Raw genomic sequence first — 27,917 nt, 5'->3', positions numbered from 1 at the left:
CATTCATATATATTATATACATACATACATATACACATTAATATATAAATAAATACACATATATATATATATATATATATATATATATATATATATAAATACACAAACATGTGTGTACATATTATATTAATATAATGGATATATAAATAATATCATAGAGTATTAATGGTATGTGAAAGTTCGACTTCTACCTTGTTTACTTCCGTGACGACAAGACAAGAACTAAATGCCAAGCAACGAAAATGCACCAAACACTGAAAAGTGTGTGTAGTGTTTTGTATTTTTCCCAACATGCTTTGTAATTGATTTGAATCGGTGTAAATTAGATTTTTTTATTTATGGTGCAAGGATGTTTTATCTATAATATCCACAAAGTTCAGTGAGCAGGTTGTGTGCGTTGACATTTTATAATAGTCGGATATTTGTTTGTTGCGCCATGACTAGGGAAGGTTGTTTGCATTGGGGCATACAAGTAAATGATGTGCATTCTTCCATTCAGCGCATAATTCAAGGTCATTAACCTGAATTATTTACATTGTCCACTAAAAGGCTACATATTATCATCAAAATTGTCAGACAAAGATAATAAATGCAACCTCCCTGTGGGTAAAATTCCTTACTGGACTCCTAAGGTCTCACGGGCCGTAGTTTGGACACCCCCTGGTGTAGAGAAATGTTGCCGAGTACATTTGGTCGTAGTAGCGAGGACAATCACTAAACATGTAGACCTTTTGCCGGCTACACTGAGGAGAGTAAACCACAATAACTCTGCTAAAACATACAGACAAAAAAAAAAGCTGCTGCCATGTAACAAGGTCCCAGTTTTTTGTTTTACATCTAAACAAGGCAAGATCTTCATTTGGCTAAATAAGAACGTTGGCTACAAAAGGTTGTTCCACACTAACACGCAGAGTCGGGCTCACTTGCGTACGGCGCTCACGGTCACGTCGGCCCACCCGCCGAGGCGTTGGGAGAGTCGGGAGGCTCGGCGGCTCAGATTGGAGCAGCTGAGTTTCCCGCACGGGTCCAACTTCCTCATCACCACACCGCCGCACTTCTGCTGTGTTTTGGTGCTGCGGGGACAACACGCGGTTAGTAGCTACTGCGCCTGGCCTGGACCACACGGAAGCGTGCATCGTCATGCTGAGAACGCCACACAGCAAGCCCAACCAAAAGAAAATAATACAAATGGTAATGTTACTTAAAAACGACACAAAAGGGTTAAGATCAGATCTGGGCAAAGTACGGTACGATTTTCAATCCCGCCCGATGTTTCCAAATATATTTTTAAACCAGTGTTTTTTAACCCTAGGGCCAGGGCTAAAAAAAATAAAATGTTTCTCAGCTGTGGGTACTCGGTTGTAATACACTTTTCCACCACTTGTGGCAGTAATGACAATATTATAGCAAACATTACGACTAAAGTGGTAAATATGGCGTCACATTAGTGCCAAAAATCCGAGCGCATAAAAACTGTTATCGCGCGCTGATTCTCCACTTCGTGCGCGCGCGACACCCTTTTGCGCGCGCGTGGTGACTTTTTGCGCGCACGCTAGAGATGCGCGGATAGGCAATTATTTCATCCGCAACCGCATCAGAAAGTCGTCAACCATCCGCCATCCACCCGATGTAACATTTGATCAGAACCGCACCCGCCCGTTGTTATATATCTAATATAGACGATGCAAGGCATTAGTGAGGTTATAAAGCTTTTGCCTGTTAAAGAAAGGAGACTGATCCAATGCAGCACAGACATTCGCGTGCCACGCTGTCACGACCCAGACGCACACCAGTGCGCAATCATATGGGAGCCGCGCTGAGCGCACCTCCAAGTGCGTCTCGCTGCCGGCGACGGCCGGGTATGGGCCCGACGCTCCAGCGCCATCCATTTTCAGGGCTAGTTGATTCGGCAGGTGGGTTGTTACACACTCCTTAGCGGGTTCCGACTTCCATGGCCACCGTCCTGCTGTCTATATCAACCAGGGTGAGCCCCACCCCTTTCGTGAGCGCACTGCGTGCGGAGTGATCCCTGTTACACGCCCCCGGCAACAGCGGTGGCGGGCAGGTAAGCTGCGCGGGCGGAGCGCGCGGAGTGACCCCTGTTACGAGCCCCCGGCCACGGGGGTGGCGGGCAGGTAAGCTGCTTACCTGCTGCGCGTGACGCCGGCCGCGGCGAAGGCGGACGAGGCGGGGTGTCGGTGCGGTGGGCGCGGTGGTGACCCTGGACGTGCGTCGGGCCCTTCTCGCGGATCGCCTCAGCTACGGCTCCCGGTGGGGCCCTCTCGGGGGAAGGGGCCTCGGTCCCGGACCACGGCGAGGCGTCCCTTCTCCGCTCCGTAAAAATGTCCATCTCTTTTTTTTTTTTCCTTCTGTTGTGGCATATGCTGCAGGTGTCTGCTCGTTTTTCGTATGTGGGTAACAACATTTAACTATGTATATATATTTCCCAATTGGTTTAACTGCCACCCGCCTGAATCTATTTAAAATCAATTTTTTTTTAATTTCAACCGCCCGACCCGACCCGACCCGACCCGACCCGCGGATAAAATCTAATTTTTTAAAAATTTCATCCGCCCGATCCGCGGATAATCCGCGGACTCCGCGGTTGTGCCCGCAAACCGTGCATCTCTAGCGCGCGCGGTCCCTTTCTGTGCGCGCGCAACGCCTTTCTGCGCGCTCTCTGTGTACTCCTGGCATCTCTCCTCGCGCTGTCATGTTTCTTTTTGGCACTTTGGGGGCGGGTATGCTTAGACGGCCCCTTCTTTCTGATTGGCTGTGAGCATTTTTCATATGACCAATCATTCTCCAGCGTAGCAACGTTGTAGCCATCTTACCTCAGACATCTAGCCTCAATCATTACATTGATGTCAATGGTACATGTACTACTTAAATTACCATAACTTGCTCGATTTTCCACCAATTTACAAACGGTTTGCCTTGTTACAAATCGTATTACATGTAGATATGACATAGGATGCTGTACCTGTTGAAATTACCTCTTTCGCTTTAAAAAAAAAAAAGACTTAATTGTGCAACATAGTTGTGTAGGGTCAGTGTTAGTCAGTTCTCTGATTATTTTAAACTGTTTCCGAATACATTATTAAAAGCTATTTTTAACATTTTAAAAACAAAATTCAAAGATTATTTCATTAATTTTATGGCTGAATCAAAAGAAATTCCATAAATTAGAAAACAAATGTTGAAGAAGAAGTGAAAATATAAAATAATGTTATTGCTGGTGGACCAGTTCTGGCTGAAAGATGTGATTATGGTGTTTGTTGGCTTATTATTTATTTGGCTCACATTTTGTATTACCCTGTATTGTGTTTATGTGCTATGAAATAACCTTCATCAGCGCGCCACATTTTTTTATCCACTTCTTCCTCCGTAAATCTTGATACATATTGACGATGACCCGCCCTGCTATACTTCTGATTGGCTCTGAGCATTTTTCAGCATTTTTCGCCTGACCAATCAGAAAGGAGGGGCCGTCTAAGCATACCCGCCCCCAAAGTGCCAAAAAGAAACATGACAGCGCGAGGAGAGATGCCAGGAGTACACAAAGAGCGCGCAGAAAGGCGTCGTGCGCGCGCGCAGAAAGTCACCACGCACGCGCAAAAGGGTGTCGCGCGCGCACGAAGTGGAGAATCAGCGCGCGATAACAGTTTTTATGCGCTCGGATTTTTGGCACTAATGTGACGCCATAGGTAAAGCTGAATGAATTGATTAACGTGGACCCCGACTTAAACAAGTTGAAAAACTTATTGGGGTGTTACCATTTAGTGGTCAATTGTACGGAATATGTACTTCACTGTGCAACCTACCGTATTTTTCGGACTATAAGTCGCAGTTTTTTTCATAGTTTGGCCGGGCTCCAGTGCGACTAATTAGGGATGTCCCGATCCAGGTTTTTGCACTTCCGATCCGATACCGATATTGTTTTTGCATTTCCGATCCGATACCGATACTGACCGACACTGGCCTATCCGAGCATGTATTAAAGTTTAAAGTTATTTAGCCTACTTAGTTGTCAGAATCATGTTGAAAAGGGTTTTAGTACTCTTGATAACAACTAGCCAGCTGAATTAGGGGAGTTTGAATAATACACAATGGTTGGTAACAAGAAACTGACCTGTTTATTCAAGGATAAACACAAAATAGACAAAATTATACATGACAAACAGAAATGGCATCATTGAACTAGGGCTGGGCGATATGGCCTTTTTTTAATATTGCGATATTTTAAGGCCATATTGCGATACACAATATATATCTCGATATTTTGAATGAACACTTGATGCATATAATCACAGCAGTATGATGATTCTATGTGTTTTGATTGATTGATTGAGACTTTTATTAGTAGGTTGCACAGTGAAGTACATATTCCGTACAATTGACCACTAAATGGTAACACCCCAATAAGTTTTTCCAGGGGTCCACTTAAATTGATTCATGATACAGATATATACTATCATCATAATACAGTCATCACACAAGATAATCACATTGAATTATTTACATTATTTATAATCCGGGGTGTGGAGGGGGGCGCCGGATGTAAGTGTCAAAAAGACAGCAAAAAAAGTTTGATATGAGAATAAATCTAAAGTTAAAATATAGGGTAGAAATGCACCCATCCATCCATCCATCTTCTTCCGCTTATCCGAGGTCGGGTCGCGGGGGCAGCAGCCTAAGCAGGGAAGCCCAGACTTCCCTCTCCCCAGCCACTTCGTCCAGCTCCTCCCGGGGGATCCCGAGGCGTTCCCAGGCCAGCCGGGAGACAAAGTCTTCCCAACGTGTCCTGGGTCTTCCCCGTGGCCTCCTACCGGTCGGACATGCCCTAAACACCTCCTTAGGGAGGCGCTCAGGTGGCATCCTGACCAGATGACCCAACCACCTCATCTGGCTCCTCTCGATGCGGAGGAGCAGCGGCTTTACTTTGAGCTCCCCCCGGATGACAGAGCTTCTCACCCTATCTCTAAGGGAGAGCCCCGCCACCCGGCGGAGGAAACTCATTTCGGCCGCTTGTACCCGTGATCTTGTCCTTTCGGTCATAACCCAAAGCTCATGACCATAGGTGAGGATGGGAACGTAGATCGACCGGTAAATTGAGAGCTTTGCCTTCCGGCTCAGCTCCTTCTTCACCACAACGGATCGATACAGCGTCCGCATTACTGAAGACGCCGCACCGATCCGCCTGTCGATCTCACGATCCACTCTTCCCTCACTCGTGAACAAGACTCCGAGGTACTTGAACTCCTCCACTTGGGGCAAGATCTCCTCCCCAACCCGGAGATGGCACTCCACCCTTTTCCGGGCGAGAACCATGGACTCGGACTTGGAGGTGCTGATTCTCATCCCAGTCGCTTCACACTCAGCTGCGAACCGATCCAGTGAGAGCTGAAGATCTTGGCCGGAGGAAGCCATCAGGACCACATCATCTGCAAATAGCAGAGACCTAATCCTGCAGCCACCAAACCAGATCCCCTCAACGCCCTGACTGCGCCTAGAAATTCTGTCCATAAAGGTTATGAACAGAATCGGTGACAAAGGGCAGCCTTGGCGGAGTCCAACCCTCACCGGAAACGTGTCCGACTTACTGCCGGCAATGCGAACCAAGCTCTGACACTGATCATACAGGGAGCGGACCGCCACAATCAGACAGTCCGAAACCCCATACTCTCTGAGCACTCCCCACAGGACTTCCCGGGGTACACGGTCGAATGCCTTCTCCAAGTCCACAAAGCACATGTAGACTGGTTGGGCAAACTCCCATGCACCCTCAAGGACCCTGCCGAGAGTATAGAGCTGGTCCACAGTTCCACGACCAGGACGAAAACCACACTGTTCCTCCTGAATCCGAGGTTCGACTATCCGGCGTAGCCTCCTCTCCAGTACACCTGAATAGACCTTACCGGGAAGGCTGAGGAGTGTGATCCCACGATAGTTAGAACACACCCTCCGGTTCCCCTTTTTAAAGAGAGGAACCACCACCCCGGTCTGCCAATCCAGAGGTACTGCCCCCGATGTCCACGCGATGCTGCAGAGTCTTGTCAACCAAGACAGCCCTACAGCATCCAGAGCCTTAAGGAACTCCGGGCGGATCTCATCCACCCCCGGGGCCTTGCCACCGAGGAGCTTTTTAACTACCTCAGCAACCTCAGCCCCAGAAATAGGAGAGCCCACCACAGATTCCTCAGGCACTGCTTCCTCATAGGAAGACGTGTTGGTGGGATTGAGGAGGTCTTCGAAGTATTCCCTCCACCGATCCACAACTTCCGCAGTCGAGGTCAGCAGAACACCATCCGCACCATACACGGTGTTGGTAGTGCACTGCTTCCCCTTCCTGAGGCGGTGGATGGTGGTCCAGAATCGCTTCGAAGCCGTCCGGAAGTCGTTTTCCATGGCTTCCCCGAACTCCTCCCATGTCCGAGTTTTTGCCTCCGCGACCGCTGAAGCCGCACACCGCTTGGCCTGTCGGTACCTGTCCGCTGCCTCAGGAGTCCCATGAGCCAAAAGAACCCGATAGGACTCCTTCTTCAGCTTGACGGCATCCCTCACCGCCGGTGTCCACCAACGGGTTCTAGGATTACCGCCACGACAGGCACCAACTACCTTGCGGCCACAGCTCCAATCAGCCGCCTCGACAATAGAGGTGCGGAACATGGTCCACTCGGACTCAATGTCCAGCACCTCCCTCGTGACATGTTCAAAGTTCTTCCGGAGGTGGGAATTGAAACTCTCTCTGACAGGAGACTCTGCCAGACGTTCCCAGCAAACCCTCACAATGCGTTTGGGCCTGCCAGGTCTGTCCGGCATCCTCCCCCACCATCGCAGCCAACTCACCACCAGGTGGTGATCGGTAGAAAGCTCCGCCCCTCTCTTCACCCGAGTGTCCAAAACATGAGGCCGCAAATCCGATGACACAACTACAAAGTCGATCATAGAACTGCGGCCTAGGGTGTCCTGGTGCCAAGTGCACATATGGACACCCTTATGCTTGAACATGGTGTTCGTTATGGACAATCCGTGACGGGCACAAAAGTCCAATAACAAAACACCACTTGGGTTCAGATCCGGGCGGCCATTCTTCCCAATCACGCCTCTCCAGGTTTCAGTGTCGTTGCCAATATGAGCGTTGAAGTCCCCCAGTAGAACGAGGGAATCACCCGGGGAGCACTCTCAAGTACTCCCTCGAGTGAATCCAAAAAGGGTGGGTACTCTGAGCTGCTGTTTGGCGCGTAAGCGCAAACAACAGTCAGGACCCGTCCCCCCACCCGAAGGCGGAGGGAAGCTACCCTCTCGTCCACCGGGTTGAACTCCAACATGCAGGCTCTGAGCCGGGGGGCAACAAGAATTGCCACCCCAGCCCGTCGCCTCTCACTGCTGGCAACGCCAGAGTGGAAGAGAGTCCAGCCCCTCTCGAGAGAACTGGTTCCAGAGCCCTTGCTGTGCGTCGAGGTGAGTCCGACTATATCCAACCGGAACTTCTCTACCTCGCGCACTAGCTCAGGCTCCTTTCCCCCCAGCGAGGTGACGTTCCACGTCCCAAGAGCTAGCTTCTGTAGCCGAGGATCGGACCGCCAAGTGCCCTGCCTTCGGCTACCGCTCAGCTCACATTGCACCCGACCTCTATGGCCCCTGCTATGGGTGGTGAGCCCATTGGAGGGGGGACCCACGTTGCCTCTTCGGGCTGTGCCCGGCCGGGCCCCATGGGGACAGGCCCGGCCACCAGGCGCTCGCCATCGTGCCCCAACTCCGGGCCTGGCTCCGGAGGGGGGCCCCGGTGACCCGTGTCCGGGCGAGGGAAATCTGAGTCTCGGTTCTTGCATTTCCATAGAAGTCTTCGAGCTGCTCTTTGTCTGATCCCTCACCTAGGACCTGTTTGTCTTGGGAGACCCTACCAGGGGGCATGGAAGCCCCCGGACAACATAGCTCCTAGGATCATTGGGACACGCAAACTCCTCTACCACGTTAAGGTGGCAGCTCAGAGAAAATGCACCCATTTGCAGGAAATGTAGTCTTGATTTTCAACATTTTCTTTCAAGGCTTGCATGTCTACATTAAAACATTCTTCTTCATACTGCATTAATATATGCTACTTTTAAACTTTCATGCAGAGAAGGAAATCACAACTAAAAAAAAATCACAAATTTTTTCATACGGTGTTGATGTGGAAATTTTTGCCTCAGCATTTTGATGGTGTGGGCGTGTGGCACCGAATGGAGATAAGCGTCTCGACAGACGTCACAATATTTGAACAATGATGACGAAAACTGTTTTCTCTGTCGTGTCCGTGTGTCGAAAATTGTTATGCGCTTATTTTTTTTATTAGATTTTGTGCGTGGCATAGATTTGCTATGCGCAGAGGACGCTTAAACAGTGCGCAATTGCACAGGCGAGCACCTTAGAGGGAGCGTTGCTCGCACGGCTGCGCTAGCATCACAGCTAACGTTAGCCATGCTGCTACCTCTCTGCTCGGGGAGGACGTATACGTATGTGACAATATGTGACGTGTGTAAGAAGGTGCGCTTGCTGTCTGTGAGAGGGAGACACAGGAAAGAGTGAGAAGAGTCGTGTAATGCCAGCAGCTAAAAGCAACTGCGTGAGAATTCACAGACCTGTGGATGTGTTGAAGGTGTGCTGGAAAATGCGGAACGGAAATTAGGGAGCAGCAGAAAAGTGGAATGTATTATTTAAATCGGTGCGTTGGAAAACACGGACCGTTTTTTTTTTTTTAAACTGGATCTGGATCGGCATTTTCCCATGCCTTGCCGATACGCAATTTTTGGCAAATATCGGCAGCCGATCCGATCCAAATATCGGATCGGGACATCCCTACGACTTATGTATGTTTTTTTCCTTCTTTATTGTGCATTTTCGACAGGTGCGACTTATACTCCGGTGCGACTTATACTCCGAAAAATACGGTACTAATAAAAGTCTCAATCAATCAATCAAAAGAGCTGGATGTTCCTTTACACTTAAATTTAATCGGCCTTTTTTGTTCCAAGAAACGTATGTATTGTTATTTTTTATTATGAATTTATTTAGAATGTATTTGTTTTAGCACTGCGTAACTATGTACATTTGTTTTTACCTAAGCAGGCACAACGTCGATCATACATAAACGTCCCTTAAAATGGACTTTGAAACAACCTTGCAAAATAGTTGTACACTGCAAAAACGGAAATCTAAGTACCGTATTTTCCGCACTATAAGGCGCACCTAAAAACCTCCAATTTTCTCAAAAGTTGACAGTGCGCTTTGTAATCCGGTGCGCCTTATATATGGACCAATATTGAGCCACAACAGGTCTCGCAACTACGGGATGCATAAAGTAACCCCAGCGTCTATTCTATGCGCCTTATAATGCGGTGCGCCTTATATATGAACAAAGTTTTAAAATAGACCATTCATTGAAGGTGGGCCTTATAATGCGGTGCGCCTTATATATGAACAAAGTTTTAAAATAGACCATTCATTGAAGGTGCGCCTTATAATGCGGTGCGCCTTATATATGAACAAAGTTTTAAAATAAGCCATTCATTGAAGGTGCGCCTTATAATCCAGTGTGCCTTATAGTGCGGAAAATACGGTAAGATTAAATATCTCAAATAAGGGTGATATTTGCTTGTTTTCTGTCTGATAAGATAATTCTTCTCACTAAGCAGATTTTATGTTAGAGTGTTTTACTTGTTTTAAGTGTTTTGGTCCTTAATGATCTCAGTAAGATATTACAGCTTGTAGCTGAGATTTGATGACCTATATTGAGTAAAACATGCTTGAAACTAGAATATCAACTGTTGCAAAGCTGTGTCATCACTCTTATGTGCAAGACTAGACCTCATACATGAACACTATTTTTATCTATACGGACAAAAAGTGCAGTTACGTCTTATATCCATCAGGTGCCATCTTGCAAAATTTGGACATTTATTTATAGTATTATTTAGTTTCTGCCATATTACTTTGTGTATAATGCTTTCATATTCACATTCATCTTTCTACTTGAGGTACATATATACATTTTGAACGTGTTTTTGTGGGTTTTTTTTTTTAAATAAAATAAAACTTGGTTAAAAGTAGTTGTTGAAAGTTTTGAGCACATTTACAATTACCGTGATGATAATGACAACATTTTGGTCACAATAACCGTGATAAGAAATGTTCATACCGTGACATCCCCACAACTAATTATGCAAATTAAAATTAAGTCGTATTGATACCGCTCTTCTCCGCCACTAGTAGATTGCTGTTCTGACCGATGATTAAAAGTGAAGCCAAACAAGTGCAGTGACAGGGAGAGAGAAGGGTGTTGCTGACATGCATCTCAGTCGCATGCACAACTTTTAGTAAGATGGTTAGTCCGTCCGTATTTACCTTCTCCCGCTACTCCGTTACCTGGGAATAGTGGAAGTTCCTGTTGTAGGAGGAAAGCACACCTTGAACTTAGACACTTTTAGGCTATGTCTACACTAAGTCGTTTAACCCAGTGTTTTTCAACACTAGTGTGCCATGGGAGATGATCTAATTTCACCTATTTGGGTTAAATATATTCTTTGCAAACCAGTAATTATAGTCCGTAAATGATGTGTTGTTGTTGAGTGTCGGTGCTGTCTAGAGCTCGGCAGAGTAACCGTGTAATACTCTTCCATATCAGTAGGTGGCAGCAGGTAGCTAATTGCTTTGTAGATGTCGGAAACAGCGGGAGGCAGTGTGAAGGTAAAAAGGTGTTTAATGCTTTAACCAAGAATAAACAAAAGGTGAGTGCCCCTAAGAAAAGTAATTGAAGCTTAGGGAAGGCTATGCAGAACGAAACTAAAACTGAACTGGCTACAAAGTAAACAAAAACAGAATGCTGGACGACAGCAAAGACTTACTGTGGAGCAGAGACGGTGTCCACAATGTACAATCCGAACACGACATGACAATCGACAATGTCCCCACAAAGAAGGATAAAAACAACTGAAATATTCTTGATTTCTAAAACAAAGTAGATGCTGGGAATATCGCTCAAAGGAAGACATGAAACTGCTACAGGAAAATACCAAAAAAGGAGCGCAAGACAAGAACTAAAACACTACACACAGGAAAACAGCAAAAAAACTCTAAATAAGTCAGGGTGTGATGTGACAGGTGGTGACAGTACACCTACTTTGAGACAAGAGCTATAGTGATGCATGCTTGGTTATGGTTTAAAGCAGGGGTGGGCAATTAATTTTTACCGGGGGCCGCATGAGCAACCCGAGCACTACTGGAGGGCCACATCGACAATATTTCAATTAAATTTTGCTCAATATTATTTTTAAGATAAATAATGATAATAATACTTTAATTTAACCTACCGTATTTTCCGCACTATAAGGCGCACCTAAAAACCACAAATTTTCTCAAAAGCTGACAGTGCGCCTTATAACCCGGTGCGCTTTATATATGGATTAATATTAAGATTCATTTTCATAAAGTTTCGGTCTCGCAACTTCGGTAAACAGCCGCCATCTTTTTTCCCGGTAGAACAGGAAGCGCTTCTTCTTCTACGCAAGCAACCGCCAAGGTAAGCACCCGCCCCCATAGAACAGGAAGCGCTTCTTCTTCTACTGTAAGCAACCACCCGCCCGCGTAGAAGAAGAAAAAGCGCGCGGATATTACCGTACGTTTCATTTCCTTTGTGTGTTTACATCTGTAAAGACCACAAAATGGCTCCTACTAAGCGACAGGGATCCGGTTCATGAAAAGACGCAATCTCTCCATCCGCACATGGATTACTATTTCACAGCAACTGATATTCCTGTGAACCGCACTGTGGATACAACGGGAGCACGTACGGTGAATATTCGCACCACAGGGAATGAGAAGTCATCCTTCACTGTGGTTCTAGCTTGCCATGCTAATGGCCAGAAACTTCCACCCATGGTGATATTCAAAATGAAGACCTTGCCAAAAGAGACCTTTCCAGCCGGCGTCATCATAAAAGCTAACTCGAAGGGATGGATGAAGAAAAGATGAGCGAGTGGTTAAGGTAAGTTTAAGTTTACGCGCAGAGGCCGGGTGGCTTTTTTCACGCAGCTCCGTCCATGTTGATATACGACTCCATGCGCGCCCACATCACGCTGGTTTTAATATATTATTAAAGTTTGACTGACCTATTTGACTGTTTTTTTGACATTCCTTTAGCGCAGTTAGATGCGGCTTATAACACGGGGCGGCTTATAGGTGGACAAAGTTTTGAAATATGCCGTTCATTGAAGGCGCGGCTTATAACCCAGGGCGCCTTATGGTGCGGAAAATACGGTACAATCCGAACACGACATGACAATCAACAATGTCCCCACAAAGAAGGATAAAAACAACTGAAATATTCTTGATTGCTAAAACAAAGTAGATGCTGGGAATATCGCTCAAAGGAAGACATGAAACTGCTACAGGAAAATACCAAAAAAGGAGAAAAAGCCACCAAAATAGGAGCGCAAGACAAGAACTAAAACACTACACAGTAAAACAGCAGAAAAACTCAAAATAAGTCAGGTTGTGATGTGACAGGTGGTGACAGTACACCTACTTTGAGACAAGAGCTATAGTGACGCATGCTTGGTTATGGTTTAAAGCAGGGGTGGGCAATTAATTTTTACCGGGCACTACTGGAGGGCCACATCGACAATATTTCAATTAAATTTTGCTCAATATTATTTTTAAGATAAATAATAATACTTTAATTTAACCTAACTTAACTTTATACCAAAAGCACTGTTTTGGAAATCATTGGTATCCCTTTCAGAGTTCACATTTAGTTGCCCTTAAACATCCTCATGTTGCACAATGAAATGTAAGCATAGGATGAAGTGTGCATTCCTGTAACTTTCTCTAGTAACAGCATTCCATGATTAATATCAATAAATTAACATTAATAATAAATGACAGTAGAATAAGCACACGTATGACTGAGGAGTCACAGTGTAACTTTGTGTGGTGTTTGACTTGTCCGACTTTTTGCGTGGCCATAAACGCACCAGTGGCTTAGTGTTGGTGACAGATGACAAGTTGCTTTTGGCCTGGTTTGTACGGCAGAAAATGACTAGTTTTTCGAGATAGAAGTTTTTTACTCATGTTTTGGTGTGGTTATGGCCGAATATAAACAGTTTTGCTCAATAAAGTGATCGATATTATTCCTGTCCTCGAAGCATCTCGATAGACGTTACAATAATTGAACGGTGTTGACGAACATCGTTAGGGCCACTTGTTGTCACTGTCACTCAGAGTTGCATTGCAAAATTACACAGAATAAATGTCTTTATCCATCCATCCATCTTCTTCCGCTTATCCGAGGTCGGGTTGCGGGGGCAGCAGCCTAAGCAGGGAAGCCCAGACTTCCCTCCCCCCAGCCACTTCGTCCAGCTCTTCCCAGGGGGATCCCGAGGCGTTCCCAGGCCAGCCGGGAGACATAGTCTTCCCAACGTGTCCTGGGTCTTCCCCGTGGCCTCCTACCGGTCGGACGTGCCCTAAACACCTCCCTAGGGAGGCGATCGGGTGGCATCCTGACCAGATGCCCGAACCACCTCATCTGGCTCCTCTCCATGTGGAGGAGCAGCGGCTTTACTTTGAGCTCCTCCCGGATGACAGAGCTTCTCACCCTATCTCTAAGGGAGAGCCCCGCCACTCGGCGGAGGAAACTCATTTCGGCCGCTTGTACCCGTGATCTTGTCCTTTCAGTCATAACCCAAAACTCATGACCATAGGTGAGGATGGGAACGTAGATCGACCGGTAAATTGAGAGCTTTGCCTTCGGCTCAGCTCCTTCTTCACCACAACGGATCGATACAGCGTCCGCATTACTGAAGACGCCGCACCGATCCGCCTGTCGATCTCACGATCCACTCTTACCTCACTCGTGAACAAGACTCCGAGGTACTTTTAACTCCTCCACTTGGGGCAGGGTCTCCTCCCCAACCCGGAGATGGCACTCCACCCTTTTCCGGGCGAGAACCATGGACTCGGACTTGGAGGTGCTGATTCTCATCCCAGTCGCTTCACACTCGGCTGCGAACCGATCCGGCGAGAGCTGAAGATCCTGGCCAGATGAAGCCATCAGGACCACATCATCTGCAAAAAGCAGAGACCTAATCCTGCAGCCACCAAACCAGATCCCCTCAACGCCTTGACTGCGCCTAGAAATTCTGTCCATAAAAGTTATGAACAGAATGGGTGACAAAGGGCAGCCTTGGCGGAGTCCAACCCTCACTGGAAACGTGTCCGACTTACTGCCGGCAATGCGGACCAAGCTCTGACACTGATCATACAGGGAGCGGACCGCCAAAATCAGACAGTCCGATACCCCATACTCTCTGAGCACTCCCCACAGGACTTCCCGAGGGACACGGTCGAATGCCTTCTCCAAGTCCACAAAGCACATGTAGACTGGTTGGGCAAACTCCCATGCACCCTCAAGGACCCTGCCGAGAGTATAGAGCTGGTCCACAGTTCCACGACCAGGACAAAAACCACACTGTTGCTCCTGAATCCGAGGTTCGACTATCCGGCGTAGCCTCCTCTCCAGTACACCTGAATAGACCTTACCGGGGACAAGACTCTGCAGCATCGCGTGGACATAAGGGGCGGTACCTCTGGATTGGCAGACCGGGGTGGTGGTTCCTCTCTTTAAGAAGGGGAACCGGAGGGTGTGTTCCAACTATCGTGGGATCACACTCCTCAGCCTTCCTGGTAAATGTCTTTATTTTGTTTAGAATTCAGATGGGTTTGATTTGGTGCGCGGCATATATTTGCTGTGCGCAGAGGACGCTTGAGCAGTGCGCAATTGCGCAGGCGCGCACCTTAGAGGGAACGTTGCTTGGCAGTCCATGTCTTGTTGAAAACACGGCATTCGTCATCAACTTTTCTCTTTTTAGCGTCTCGGGGGTAAACCGTGCATCACTTGTTGCTGGAAAATGGACGGGTGTTTATAACGATGGTTAAAATCAGGCACTTTGAAGCTTTTTTTAGGGATATTGCGTGATGGGTAAAATTTTGAAAAAAACTTCGAAAAATATAATAAGCCATTGGGAACTGATTTTTAATGGTTTTAACCATTCTGAAATTGTGATAATCAAGGTCAAGGTTCAACTTTATTGTCCCCGCGGGGAAATTTGTCTTGGGCACAGTGCATCATTGCTTTCTTAACATACCCAAAAACAACAGAACATAAACACAAGCACAGACACAACCACAACCATACAACTAACATTTAAACATCAGAACATGGAGCTTGATAGACATAGGTGACACTTTGATGTAGGCATAAAATCTACAGTATGGAGATAAAGATAAAGTACCAATGTGCATTGCACTAGAGCTCATGGATAAAGTGCTGTGTGCTAAAGTGCTTCGTTCTAAAGTGCTAAAAAAGTGCTAACCTATGTATTAAAATTCTATTGCACATTGTTGGTCAGCTTAATGGAGGCTGGAACAAATGATAATTTAAGGCGGTTAGATTTGCATAGTGGGACCCGGAGTCTTCTCCCTGATGGCAGGGTTCCATATTCAGGAAAGAGTGGGTGTTGTGAGTTGGAAATCATTTTCTTAGCTTTTTTCCCAACTGCCTGCTCATAGATGCTCTGTATAGGCTCATATTCTTTCCTCCCTACGATTTTCATTGCCGTTTTATGCATGCCGGCCAGTTTGCTTTTTAGCTTAACGGTTAGGTTGCCAAACCATGAGGTGATCCCGTATCTAATGATGCTCTCTACAATGGCACGGTAGAAAATCATCATGATGTGGCTGCTTACGCCGTACAATCTTAATCTTCGCAAAAAATATAGCCTCTGTTGCAGTCTATTGCACAGTTTGTCAATATGTGTCTTCCAGCAGAGAAGATTATCAATATGAACCCCTAAATATTTATATGAGGATACCTGGGTGATTTCCTGATTTTTGATGACCACTGGCTCATGGTCAGTCACTTTCCTCGGATCCAAAACCATTTCCTGTGTCTTGGTCACATTTAAAATAAGATGGTTAGTGTCACACCACCTAATAAATAGGTCTATCTCGTCTTGGTACACAGAGGGGTCCGTATCCTTGTGTAGAAGGCTTAGGAGCACGGTATCGTCCGCAAATTTCACCATATAATTGTTAGGGTGCACAGTCCTACAATCATTGGTGTACAATGTAAATAGTGTTGGTGATACAACGCAACCCTGTGGGACGCCTGTGTTGCAGTGTTTGGTGTCTGACAGTGTTCTGTTGACCTTCACTTGCTGTGTTCTGTTTGTTAAAAAAGAGTGGAACCATTTGATCAAGGTGGAGTTTACACCATTTAATACACCATTACACCATTTAATGTTCCCCTTTAAGAAATTGCACACAAAGCAACACTGGAGGGGACTATGACGTGTGCATTTTCCGCGCACGTGTACTAGGTTGTGTGTTGTGTGTGGACACGGATAAGGTTAGTTGTGATTTATCCTGGATAACCTTCTTTAATGTCACCAGAGCCGAGGCCTTGCGTCTGATTCCAACGACAGGAAACGGCGCGAGAACATTCCGCTGCTCTCAAAACACATTCTTGGGCCTGACCTCGCCCACTTTCTCCCCACGCTGTCTCCCCGTCGTTGCATTCTTAATCCGCCGTTTGAAAGTGAGGCGGGAAGAATGTGCGGGGGATGGGCGGGACGGACCAACGGCTCAACGGGACTCAGACACACGCCTCATTCACAGTTGTACAGTGCGGCCTCTGCGCGTCAAACACCATCTGTTCACTCACATTAATCCACACAGATAAAACCCGGTCTGTTCCGGGGTCAAACTGTCCCCAATCCATTTTAAAGTACGTTATTAAGTATCATTTGAACATTTTCAACTGTCATCTAAGTGTAATAAAACTATTCAACGCATGTTTTTGGACAATATTACTTGTTACACCATTGTAAAAAACAACAACATTAAGAGCTTTTGTGACGTTACTATTTGTTTAAGGTGTTCCTTAAGGAAACCTTGGTTGAATAGAAAATTGCGAGACTTTAAAGGTTCCGATGCTACAAAAACAACTGATTCAGCATTTTTCTGTAGAATGTAGTAGTGGGTGGGACGGCACAAAAAAAATAAAAAAAATAATCGGTCCACATCCGAATTGCGATTCTTATTCTGAATCTAGTCATAATTTACAAATTCTGAAAAATTAAAATATATACTAATGATTGTTATAAAACAAAAACATATACATATATATATATATATATATATATATACACATACTTACACACACACATACCGTATTTTCCGCACCATAAGCCGCCCTGGGTTATAAGCCGCGCCTTCAATGAACGGCATATTTCAAAACTTTGTCCACCTATAAGCCGCCCCGTGTTATAATCCGCATCTAACTGCGCTAAAGGAATGTCAAAAAAACAGTCAGATAGGTCAGTCAAACTTTAATAATATATTAAAACCAGCGTGATGTGGGCACGCATGGAGTCGTATATCAACATGGACGGAGCTGCGTGAAAAAAGCCACCCGGCCTCTTCGCGTAAACTTCCCTTAACCACTCGCTCATCTTTTCTTCATCCATCCATCCCTTCGAGTTAGCTTTTATGATGACGCCGGCTGGAAAGGTCTCTTTTGGCAAGGTCTTCCTTTTGAATATCACCATGGGTGGAAGTTTCTGGCCATTAGCATGGCAAGCTAGAACCACAGTGAAGGATGACTTCTCATTCCCTGTGGTGCGAATATTCACCGTACGTGCTCCCGTTGTATCCACAGTGCGGTTCACAGGAATATCAAAAGTCAGTGGAACCTCGTCCATGTTGATAATGTTCTCTGGCCGGATCTTTTTTTCAGCTATCTTGTTTTTACAATATGCACGGAAAGTAGCCAGCTTTTCTTGAAAGTCTTTAGGCAGTTGCTGTGAAATAGTAGTCCGTGTGCGGATGGAGAGATTGCGTCTTGGAAACCTGTCGCTTAGTAGGAGCCATTTTGTGGTCTTTACAGATGTAAACACACAAAGGAAATGAAACGTAATATCCGCGCGCTTCTTCTTCTTCTACGCGGGCGGGTGGTTGCTTACAGTAGAAGAAGAAGCGCTTCCTGTTCTATGGGGGCGGGTGCTTACCTTGGCGGTTGCTTGCGTAGAAGAAGAAGCACTTCCTCTTCTACGGGGAAAAAAGATGGCGGCTGTTTACCGTAGTTGCGAGACCGAAACTTTATGAAAATGAATCTTAATATCAATCCATATATAAAGCGCACCGGGTTATAAGCCGCACTGTCAGCTTTTGAGTAAATTTGTGGTTTTTAGGTGTGGCTAATAGTGCGGAAAATACGGTAGTTAATATTGTTAACAAGTTAAAGGTGTTTAAAGATAATACAAGCATGTTTAACACATATAGTTAATAAGTTAAAAGTGTTTAGAGATAATACAAGCATGTTTAACACATATAGATTCCTTTCTTTCATGAAGACAAGAATTTAAGTTGGTGTATTACCTGATTGTGATGACTTGCATTGATAGGAATCAGACAGTAGTGCTGATAACGTCCGCATTTTCGAATGGAGGAGAAAAAAATTCCTCCTTTCTGTCCAATACCACATGAAAGTGGTTTGGTTTTTGGCATCATATTTATGTCCAGCTTCTGTACTCCTTTGTATACACTTTACCAGAAATACATTGTCGGCAAACTCCGTAGCTTGCTAGCTTGTGCACGCCAGCTTTCTGAGACTCTTATTTTGTTAGCGCAACTGTGCAGTCGGTCTTTGGAGTTTTGACGACAGGTACGGCGCCAGAGTCTGTTGAAATAAAGTGTTTCTCGCCTTCCTGTCGGTAATTTTAATGAGCTAAATATGTACATACAGTGTTGTACTTATATTCCAACTCCGCGTTCTTCTTGGTCATCGCCGCTGCCGCCGTCACCTCCCGCCCCCCGACCACACCACCACAAATAGATGCCTGTCCTGTGGGAAACACTGATATGTATGCATATATATATATATATATATATATACAGTATATGTGTGTGTGTGTGTGTGTATTTAAAAAATGTGTTTGTGTATATATATATATATATATATATATATATATATATATATATATACGCCGTATTTTCCGCACTATTAGCCGCACCTAAAAACCACAAATTTTCTCAAAAGCTGACAGTGCGCCTTATAATCCGGTGCGCTTTATATATGGATTAATTTTAAGATTCATTTTCATAAAGTTTCGGTCTCGCAACTACGGTAAACAGCCGCCATCTTTTTTCCCCGTAGAAGAGGAAGTGCTTCTTCTTCTACGCAAGCAACCGCCAAGGTAAGCACCCGCCCCCATAGAACAGGAAGCGCTTCTTCTTCTACTGTAAGCAACCACCCGCCCGCGTAGAAGAAGAAGAAGCGCGCGGATATTACGTTTCATTTCCTTTGTGTGTTTACATCTGTAAAGACCACAAAATGGCTCCTACTAAGCGACAGGTTTCCAAGACGCAATCTCTCCATTCGCACACGGACTACTATTTCACAGCAACTGCCTAAAGACTTTCAAGAAAAGCTGGCTACTTTCCGTGCATATTGTAAAAACAAGATAGCTGAAAAAAAGATCCGGCCAGAGAACATTATCAACATGGACGAGGTTCCACTGACTTTTGATATTCCTGTGAACCGCACTGTGGATACAACGGGAGCACGTACGGTGAATATTCGCACCACAGGGAATGAGAAGTCATCCTTCACTGTGGTTCTAGCTTGCCATGCTAATGGCCAGAAACTTCCACCCATGGTGATATTCAAAAGGAAGACCTTGCCAAAAGAGACCTTTCCAGCCGGCGTCATCATAAAAGCTAACTCGAAGGGATGGATGGATGAAGAAAAGATGAGCGAGTGGTTAAGGGAAGTTTACGCGAAGAGGCCGGGTGGCTTTTTTCACGCAGCTCCGTCCATGTTGATATACGACTCCATGCGCGCCCACATCACGCTGGTTTTTAATATATTATTAAAGTTTGACTGACCTATCTGACTGTTTTTTTGACATTCCTTTAGCGCAGTTATATGCGGCTTATAACACGGGGCGGCTTATAGGTGGACAAAGTTTTGAAATATGCCGTTCATTGAAGGCGCGGCTTATAACCCAGGGCGGCTTATGGTGTGGAAAATACGGTATATGTGTTAAACATGCTTGTATTATCTTTAAACACCTTTAACTTGTTAACAATATTAAATATATGTGTTAAACATGCTTGTATTGTCATTAAACACCTTTAACTTGTTAACTATATTAACTATATGTATTAAACATACTTGTATTATCATTAAACACCTTTAATTTATTAACAATATGTGTTAAACATGCTTGTATTATCTTTAAACACCTTTAACTTGTTAACATAACTTGTAAACATATATTTATATATATATATATATATATATATATATATATATATATACACATTTTTTTATTACAAGTATCAATAAACCCATTTAGTCCATAAACAAGCAACCAGAAGGAGTTTTTTTCAACATGTAACCTGTTTTGAAAAAGTTTTTTTAATTATTATACCAAATAATACATTGCAAAAATCGGTTTGAATCAAGAATCAATTCTGAATCCAATTTTCTACCGCTTATCCCTTTCAGGGTCGCAGGGGGTGCTGGAGCCTATCTCAGCTACAATCGGGGGGAAGGCGGTGTACACTCTGGACAAGTCGCCACCCCATCGCAGGGCCAACACAGATAGACAGACAACATTCACACACTAGGGCCAATATATACTGTATAAGTATATATAAATATATATATATTTATCATGATAGACACGTAATCGACATCAATTTTAAAAACTTGTCTTTTCTTCTTTCTCGTAAAAAACGGAAATATGGAAACAAGGTTGGTTGCATGAACAAAGGCACTCGCTCTCTGGTAACCAGTGGGAGTGACACGCTAACAGCCAATCAGGTGACAGTATCAACTATCAAATTTGACTGATTCTTTGCATGGAGCGAGAAGAGAAAGTCAATATGAAGAAATTGTGGATAAAAGAGAAAAAAAGTCACCATTTTGGATTTTTTTTTTTCAAAGGGACCGTAGTCTGACCAATGTGGTCTGTAAATGATGCGCTAATACCACACCACCTTAGCCGCGCTCACCCTTTAGAGCACAGCTGTAACTTCCTGCCACGAAACCTGCAGACGAGTTCTTGTCAGGTTTCTCTACGTTTACATTTTCACACTATTTTATTACACTTTATGAAGCATTTCTTACTTATTCCTTATTTTTGAGATATTATTATTAAGTGTTTCTTCTGATTCGACTACTTTTTTGACATTGTTGGAGTGTTTTCCATGCTTGTGTTAACATTTCATTTTGCCTTGATAGCTGAGGGATTGTAATCAGAGGAAGCTACATTTGAAATAAGATGCAATATAGTTTTCTCCTCATCCTTATTATCCATAGGTCATTAAAGATATCAATATTATCGACCGATACTAGGGGTGTAACGATACGTGTATTTGTATTGAACCGTTTCGGTACGGGGGTTCCGGTTCGGAGGTGTACCGAACGAGTTTCCACACGGACATATTAAGTAGCGTACCGCACGTTGTGTAAACAATGCACACCGAGGCACAACACACTTGTGCCTCAAATGTCCGGCATTTTGAGTTAGTGTTGCGTGTATTTTCAATGTACGTTCAGGGTTAAGAAGGGGTTAAAAACAAAACAAATTGTGCACGCAGCAGCATTGGTGAGGGAGGGGCAGAGATATATTTTTTGTAAGAACCACAATTAATAAATATACTTCAGTGAATAACTAATTGTTCAAATCTGTATATAAATATGTACATAAAGTGTTGTAATTATATTCCAAGTCCGCGTTCTTCTTGGTCATCGCCGCTGCCGCCGCCACCCCCCGCCCCTCGACCACACCACCACAAATAGATGCCTGTCCTGTGGGAAACACTGAGATCTAACTTCTGCGAACCCATGAAAACAAAAGAGGCCTTACTTGTCGTCCCGCCCGATGAGCTCATCGAAGGCCCGGGAGAGATGCTTCAGCCTGCGGAGTCCGCTCGACACCGACTCTAGGTCTCCGTCGAACTTCCTGTCACGGCAGAGACAAAATGTCAGACCAAAATTAGGCAAGTGTGAGCGACATGGCTGACTTACAGTCTCTGGTTCTGCGTGTTGGGGGACGCAAAGGGGCTACGCAGCGCCGCCATCCGAACCAACTGCCTCCTGCCTGCTCCGTGCTTAACCCCGCGCACGCCAGCGTCAGGAGTCCTCCTGCCTCTGGAGCCCGGGGTGCGGGCGGGTGTTGTCGCCGACCTGGGGGTGCGCCTCGGGGTCCGGACGGGCGACGACGCGTTCTCTTCCTCTTCGCAGATGCGACCCGGGGTAGCCACCAGACACTCCTCACGGGAGAACTCTCTGGTCCTCTGCAACCTCTGGAGACGGACAGGACCGTGTCATTCTTGCCGACTCAGCAGGACTACCGGGTCGCGTCTACCTGATACACTCCGGTGATGGAGTTCCGAGCACCGCGGCCGAGCTTCCGGACCGCGCCGGCCTTCGGTTGCTCCTTCGCAGGCTCGACGTCGGTCTCCGGAAGAGACCCGGCCTGGACGGTGCGCAGCGGGAGACGCTTCCGCAGGGACATGCGCAGGGAATTAAGAGAGGACGAGGATCGGAGTTTGCGGAAGCGGTCGGGTGCCTCGGGAGAACTCTCCGCGCCGTCGGACTCGTCCAGGGACGTGTGCGCCCGCCAGACTCCGACCACGGCTCGGCCCACTCCGTCCATCACTGAGGATGCCATTCAGACTGACAGACGAGGTTGAATTAAAAAAACACTTAAAATGGTGCAGAACTATAATTGATAAAATACGGTATTTAACATTTATATACAAATACGAGTCACGTGACACAGACAATGTTCATTATAAAAGATCAGTAACCGCAATTTGGACAATACAAATAGAATTAAAGCTGCAAGCAGCGTTGGTCGGGCCCGCGTATTTGGCAGGTGCTAGTCCTAAGTGTCCCAATACTTTTGTCCAGTTTTAGTCCCAAGTGTCCCAATACTTTTGGCAAGTTGTAGTCCTAAGTGTCCCAATACTTTTGTCAAGTTGTAGTCCCAAGTGTCACAATACTTTTGTCCAGTTTTCGGCCTAAGTGTCCCAATACTTTTGTCTACTTTTAGTCCGAAGTGTCCCAAGACTTTTGTCTAGTGTACCTACCTTGTCTGCATTGTGTGGGCATGCTGGTGCTTCCTGCTTTTAAGCAGCCATCTTGAGAAAACAGCAGCGCAGCAGCATCAGCACAGCGGTTTTTTGAAGGCTCATAAAATCAAAACCGGAGCGGTTAGAAAAATTATTTCGATAACTTTTATTTGGAAGGGTTCAATCTCTCTCCTGTGTTAGTTTGAAGCTGAAACGACAAACGCGCTCAGAGGAGATAATGTTTGAAGAAAGGTGACCGGTTTTTACAAAAAATTTTGTTTTGAAGGGGAAATTGCAAACTTCCTGTGGATTTTTGCTGAGGGTTGTCAATCTATGAAATGTAGGTCTAAGTGAGACCTGCATATAGGTTTTTGTTTCATGTCTCTCCGACTTTCCCAGTGGGAGTTACAGGCAGTTTTGTCATTTTTTTTCTTTCGAGGAGCAGTTTTTTCTGTGTTTTATTCAAAAATTGCGGTAGAGCGCATTTTTGAGATTTGGGGTTAGGTTTTTTTATTAGCTCGCAATTTCTGCTAGTCCCGATGTGTGTGTTCAGTTTGGTGAGTTTTGAAGCATGTTAAGGGGGTCAAATTACAGCTCAAAGAGGCAAAAGTGACTGTTTTTAGTACTTTTTTGTCTTGAAGGGGGAATTGCCAACTTCCTGTTGATTTTAGCCCGACAATGTACTATTATGAAATGTAGGGCTAAGTCAGACCTACATAGAAGTTTTTGTTTCATGTCTCTCTTCACCCTTGCTCCTGATGGCTGCTGGTTAGCGCCTTGCATGGCAGCTCCCTCCATCAGTGTGTGAATGGGTAAATGTGGAAGTAGTGTCAAAGCGCTTTGAGTACCTTGAAGGTAGAAAAGCGCTATACAAGTACAACCCATTTATCATTTATTTATTTATCTCCGACCTTCCTAGTGGGAGTTACAGGGAGTCGTTTTTTTTCTTCCTAGGGGGCGCTAGAGCGAAATTTTGAGTTTTGTGGTTCGTTTTTTTTTTAAAAAGGCAATTTTCGCAGGTCCTGATGTGTGGGTCAAATATGGTGAGTTTTGAAGCATGTTAAGTGGGTCAAATTACAGTTTAATGTGGCGGCGGAAGAATAAAGAATAAAACCTTACAAATACAATAGGTCAGTGATCCTCAACAGGCGGACCGCTGTCCATGTCCGGACCCAGCGATGTGTCCGTCCGGACCCAGCACGAATTATAGTAAAAAAAAAAATGTTTTTATTTTTTTTAATTTTTATTATTATAATAAAAAAAATATAATAATTGTATTCATCTGTGAGTTATCGCTAGCGCAAGTCAACGTTCTTCGTTGTTTTTAGTCAAATATCTCCACGTTTCGTTTACACTTCTCGTGTCTCTCTCTCTCTCTCTCTCTCAGAGAGAGAGAGCGAGAGAACGCCACTCTGATTGGCTAATTCCGGGGTATGGGTTGTCATCTCGATCACAACGACGCGCTGATAGGCTGTTACCACCTGGGTCATGTGCACAGTGCATGGAACCTTTCGCTGCAGGCACACAGTTGTCTCGTATCGCTACTTCGCTAACTGTTCACTCGTCAGTCACTGAATGTGAATAAAATCACAATGGCATGCTCCAAGTTGGCTCAGGCTGGTAAAAGAAAGGTGGACAGGGAAAACCGACGTTTCAAGGAAGAATGGACAGAGCAATATGTTTTCATCCTACCTACTGCAAGTACCAGACCAATGTGTCTAATATGCAACAGTACTGTTGCTCTGGTGAAAAGTGAAAATCTGAAACGTCACTATCTGAAAGAGCACCGCAAATTTGAAGAGACATTTCCTCATGATTCAGAGCTAAGAAAAAAAGAAATCACGAGGCTGAAAAAGTCATATGAAACATCAAGCAAGATTTTTGTTAAATCTATGACACAACAACAAATAGCAACAGAGCAGTAATGTGCGGTGAGGTTGATGGCTGGTGAGGCACTGACTTCATCACAGTCAGATTTACAAACATATGAACCCTAAAGAGTATCTTATTCACCATTTGATTGGCAGCAGTTAACGGGTTATGTTTAAAAGCTCATACCAGCATTCTTCCCTGCTTGGCACTCAGCATCAAGGCTTGGAATTGGGGGTTAAATCACCAAAAATGATTCCCGGGCGCAGCGCCACTGCTGCCCACTGCTCCCCTCACCTCCCAGGGGGTGATCAAGGGATGGGTCAAATGCAGAGGACACATTTTTTCAAAGTTCTTATTTATTTTTGTTTCAAAGAAAATATTTCATGTATTTTATTGGATATTTATTTTATTTTTGTTAATTTTAAGAAAATGTTAAACTACTTACCTCCTGCTACTATATAAGCTTGACCGATAATAAACGGACCCAGCCTGTTTAAAAAAAAAACATTTGTGGACCTTCAAGATTTGTACTTGAGGACCCCTGCAATAGGTCCTTATGTCACATTGCATAAGTACTCCCGAGGAGTCCTTTTGCAATGGGCCATGCGGGCCCTAATTAACGTTGACAAATGATACGTTCACAAAAAAGGGAAAACAAAGTTTTGCCGTTAAAGATGATTTACTATTGTCATGTTGTGCGCATAAAATAACACGGTTAATCAGACTATCGCCTCTGGGCAGGAATAAAAAACAACAATTAATACAAACAAAGGGTGGAGGTCGCGGGTGAAACAAGGGATTTTCAAACAACTGTGGCCATGAACGCACCATTAGCTTCTTGGGAGCTAGCTAACAGTTCGACTTCTCTACGCAGCACGATAGAGAGTAGAATAATATAAAGTGTAATAATGTCAGACTTACCTTTAAAAAAAAACACTTGTGTGAGACGAAGAAGGTCCTCTTTCGGTGTCGGCGCTTGTTTGAATTTGGCGGTGAATCTCCACAACGCCCTTCGAGCTGACGCCCTTTGTGTGACGTCACGCCAGCGTTGCCATGTGGGAAACGACAAACTGTTGTACCGGACTATCTCAAACGTGTCGTATTTTGAGGTAAATGATCGTACGTATCCAATTGGACGTCATTTTTGATACAGTATTAAAAATACCTCAACTCGTGTACGTAACAGCTTACAAAGTCGTTTTATAAATATGCCTTGTTACATTATCGTACCGATACGAGTCTTTTCCTCTGTCTGGCAACGCCGCGTCAAACAGAAGCCCCGCCCCTCGCTAGCAAAACCTTTCACATTACTTCCGGTACTCCGATGCGCTAAACTCTAAATGCAATTAAAAATAATTTACAATTTGAAATCTTACATTTTATCCTTTGTGTGTTGAGGAATAAAAAATTAAAAAAACATAAATATTTGTTTATTTAAATTTATGATTAATTAGTAGTCATACGTCAGTTGGTCTGCAAATGTCGCGAGAGTCTGCGTTCTGGCGCGGTAAGGCCTTTGTTATTGTGGGACATTTTCAAGGTAAAAATAAGACGAAAGACTGTGAAATTATCATCACTTGAAATAAATAGATATTAGTTTGAATAGGTTTACATTTAAAGCACGATTACCGTATTTTTCGGAGTATAAGTCGCTCCGGAGTATAAATTGCACCGGCCGAAAAATGCATAATGAAGAAGGAAAAAAACATATAAGTCGCACTGGAGTATAAGTCGCATTTTTTGGGGAAATTTATTTGATAAAAGCCAACACCAAGAATAGACATTTGAAAGGCAATTTAAAATAAATAAAGAATAGTGAACAACAGACTGAATAAGTGTACGTTATGAGGCATAAATAACCAACTGAGAACGTGCCTGGTATGTTAACGCATACTTGCCAACCCTCCCGGATTTTCCGGGAGACTCCCGAAATTCAGCGCCTCTCCCGAAAAACTCCCGGGACAAATTTTCTCCCGAAAAAGTCCCGAAATTCAGGCGGAGCTGGAGGCCACGCCCCCTCCAGCTCCATGCGGACCTGAGTGACGTGTTGACAGCCTGTTCACACGTCCGCTTTCTCACAATATAAACAGGACAATACTGCCATCTACTGTACATGCATATGTGACCCACCCATAATGTGTCACATTTTTGTGTTGATTTATTTATTTTAGTTTGTGGTTTGAATTCGTTTTTGGAGCTGTCATTACACATTTATCAGTATTCACATTGGTCAGTAGGGGGCGGTAGGGCGTTTCTTCCCAATTGAAGGCTATCACCTGCAGACCGGAAGTGTCTTGTCATTCTGATGAGAGCGACCAGTCTGTGAACAATTGAAACGTCCTGTGTGCTTTTTCCTCCTGTATAACAGGTTAGTTTTGGTGAATCAACTCACTGAATAATATCCATGTGATCTTTATAAGTTTAAGTACACATTCTGATGGTGGAGCCTAACTCTAAAGTGTTTGTGAGTTGTAGTTTGTATTTGTGAATGAATCCAGTGCACAGCTGCAGTAATCAATACAAAAAGGCGACGTGAGTGCGCAATGTTTATATAGGAACTTCTGATCCTAATTCAGACTCCCAAATTAGAGCTCCCGTTTTCTTATTGATTTTATAATGTATATTTGTATAATGTGTGTGTTCTGAAATAGTGACAGAGAATAGAACAAGGATGAACAATTCAACCCTTAACTCAACAATGAGTAGATGAGTGTTATGTGTGTGTATATGTGTAAATAAATGATCACTGAAATTAAAGTAGTTCTTTTATTTATTTATATGTATATACATATACATATACATATATATATATATATAGCAGAAACGTGTGAACTCGTTGGGAGTTTCCTCCTCTCCCAGCT

The 27,917-nt window shown here is 44.5% G+C and overlaps 1 protein-coding gene across 2 annotated transcripts; it reads right to left on the bottom strand.

Annotated features, from left to right (window-relative positions):
* Positions 1 to 66: 66 nt before the first annotated feature.
* Positions 67 to 22,921, bottom strand: LOC133607874 (uncharacterized). Of its 2 annotated transcripts, none has more exons than XM_061962902.2 (4): positions 22,476 to 22,907; positions 22,136 to 22,413; positions 21,975 to 22,070; positions 67 to 1,073 (listed from the first exon to the last, which is right to left on the bottom strand). In XM_061962902.2, exons 1-4 carry the CDS (start codon positions 22,779 to 22,781, stop codon positions 920 to 922), a joined length of 834 nt encoding a protein of 277 aa, XP_061818886.1. In that variant the 5' UTR covers positions 22,782 to 22,907; the 3' UTR covers positions 67 to 919. The 2 variants fall into 2 exon arrangements, with proteins under 2 accessions (XP_061818886.1, XP_061818887.1); XM_061962903.2 differs by lacking the exon at positions 67 to 1,073 and adding an exon at positions 10,245 to 10,426 and having other exon boundaries at positions 22,476 to 22,921.
* Between the last annotated feature and the right edge of the window lie 4,996 nt (positions 22,922 to 27,917).

Source organism: Nerophis lumbriciformis, linkage group LG09 (assembly GCF_033978685.3).
Source record: "Nerophis lumbriciformis linkage group LG09, RoL_Nlum_v2.1, whole genome shotgun sequence".
Taxonomy (NCBI): Eukaryota; Metazoa; Chordata; class Actinopteri; order Syngnathiformes; family Syngnathidae; genus Nerophis; species Nerophis lumbriciformis.
The sequence above is the reverse complement of the archived record's forward strand: the minus strand, read 5'-3'. Positions and strand labels throughout refer to the sequence as shown.

What these genes read in the sequence shown, in the direction of transcription:
- LOC133607874 (XM_061962902.2), bottom strand. Translation starts at nt 22,781, where the DNA reads ATGGCATCCTCAGTGATGGACGGAGTGGGCCGAGCCGTGGTCGGAGTC. An exon ending in CCATCACCGGAGTGTATCAG is followed by an intron (nt 22,414 to 22,475) that starts GTAGACGCGACC and finishes GTCCGTCTCCAG; the next exon opens with AGGTTGCAGAGGACCAGAGA. An exon ending in AACACGCAGAACCAGAGACT is followed by an intron (nt 22,071 to 22,135) that starts GTAAGTCAGCCA and finishes CTGCCGTGACAG; the next exon opens with GAAGTTCGACGGAGACCTAG.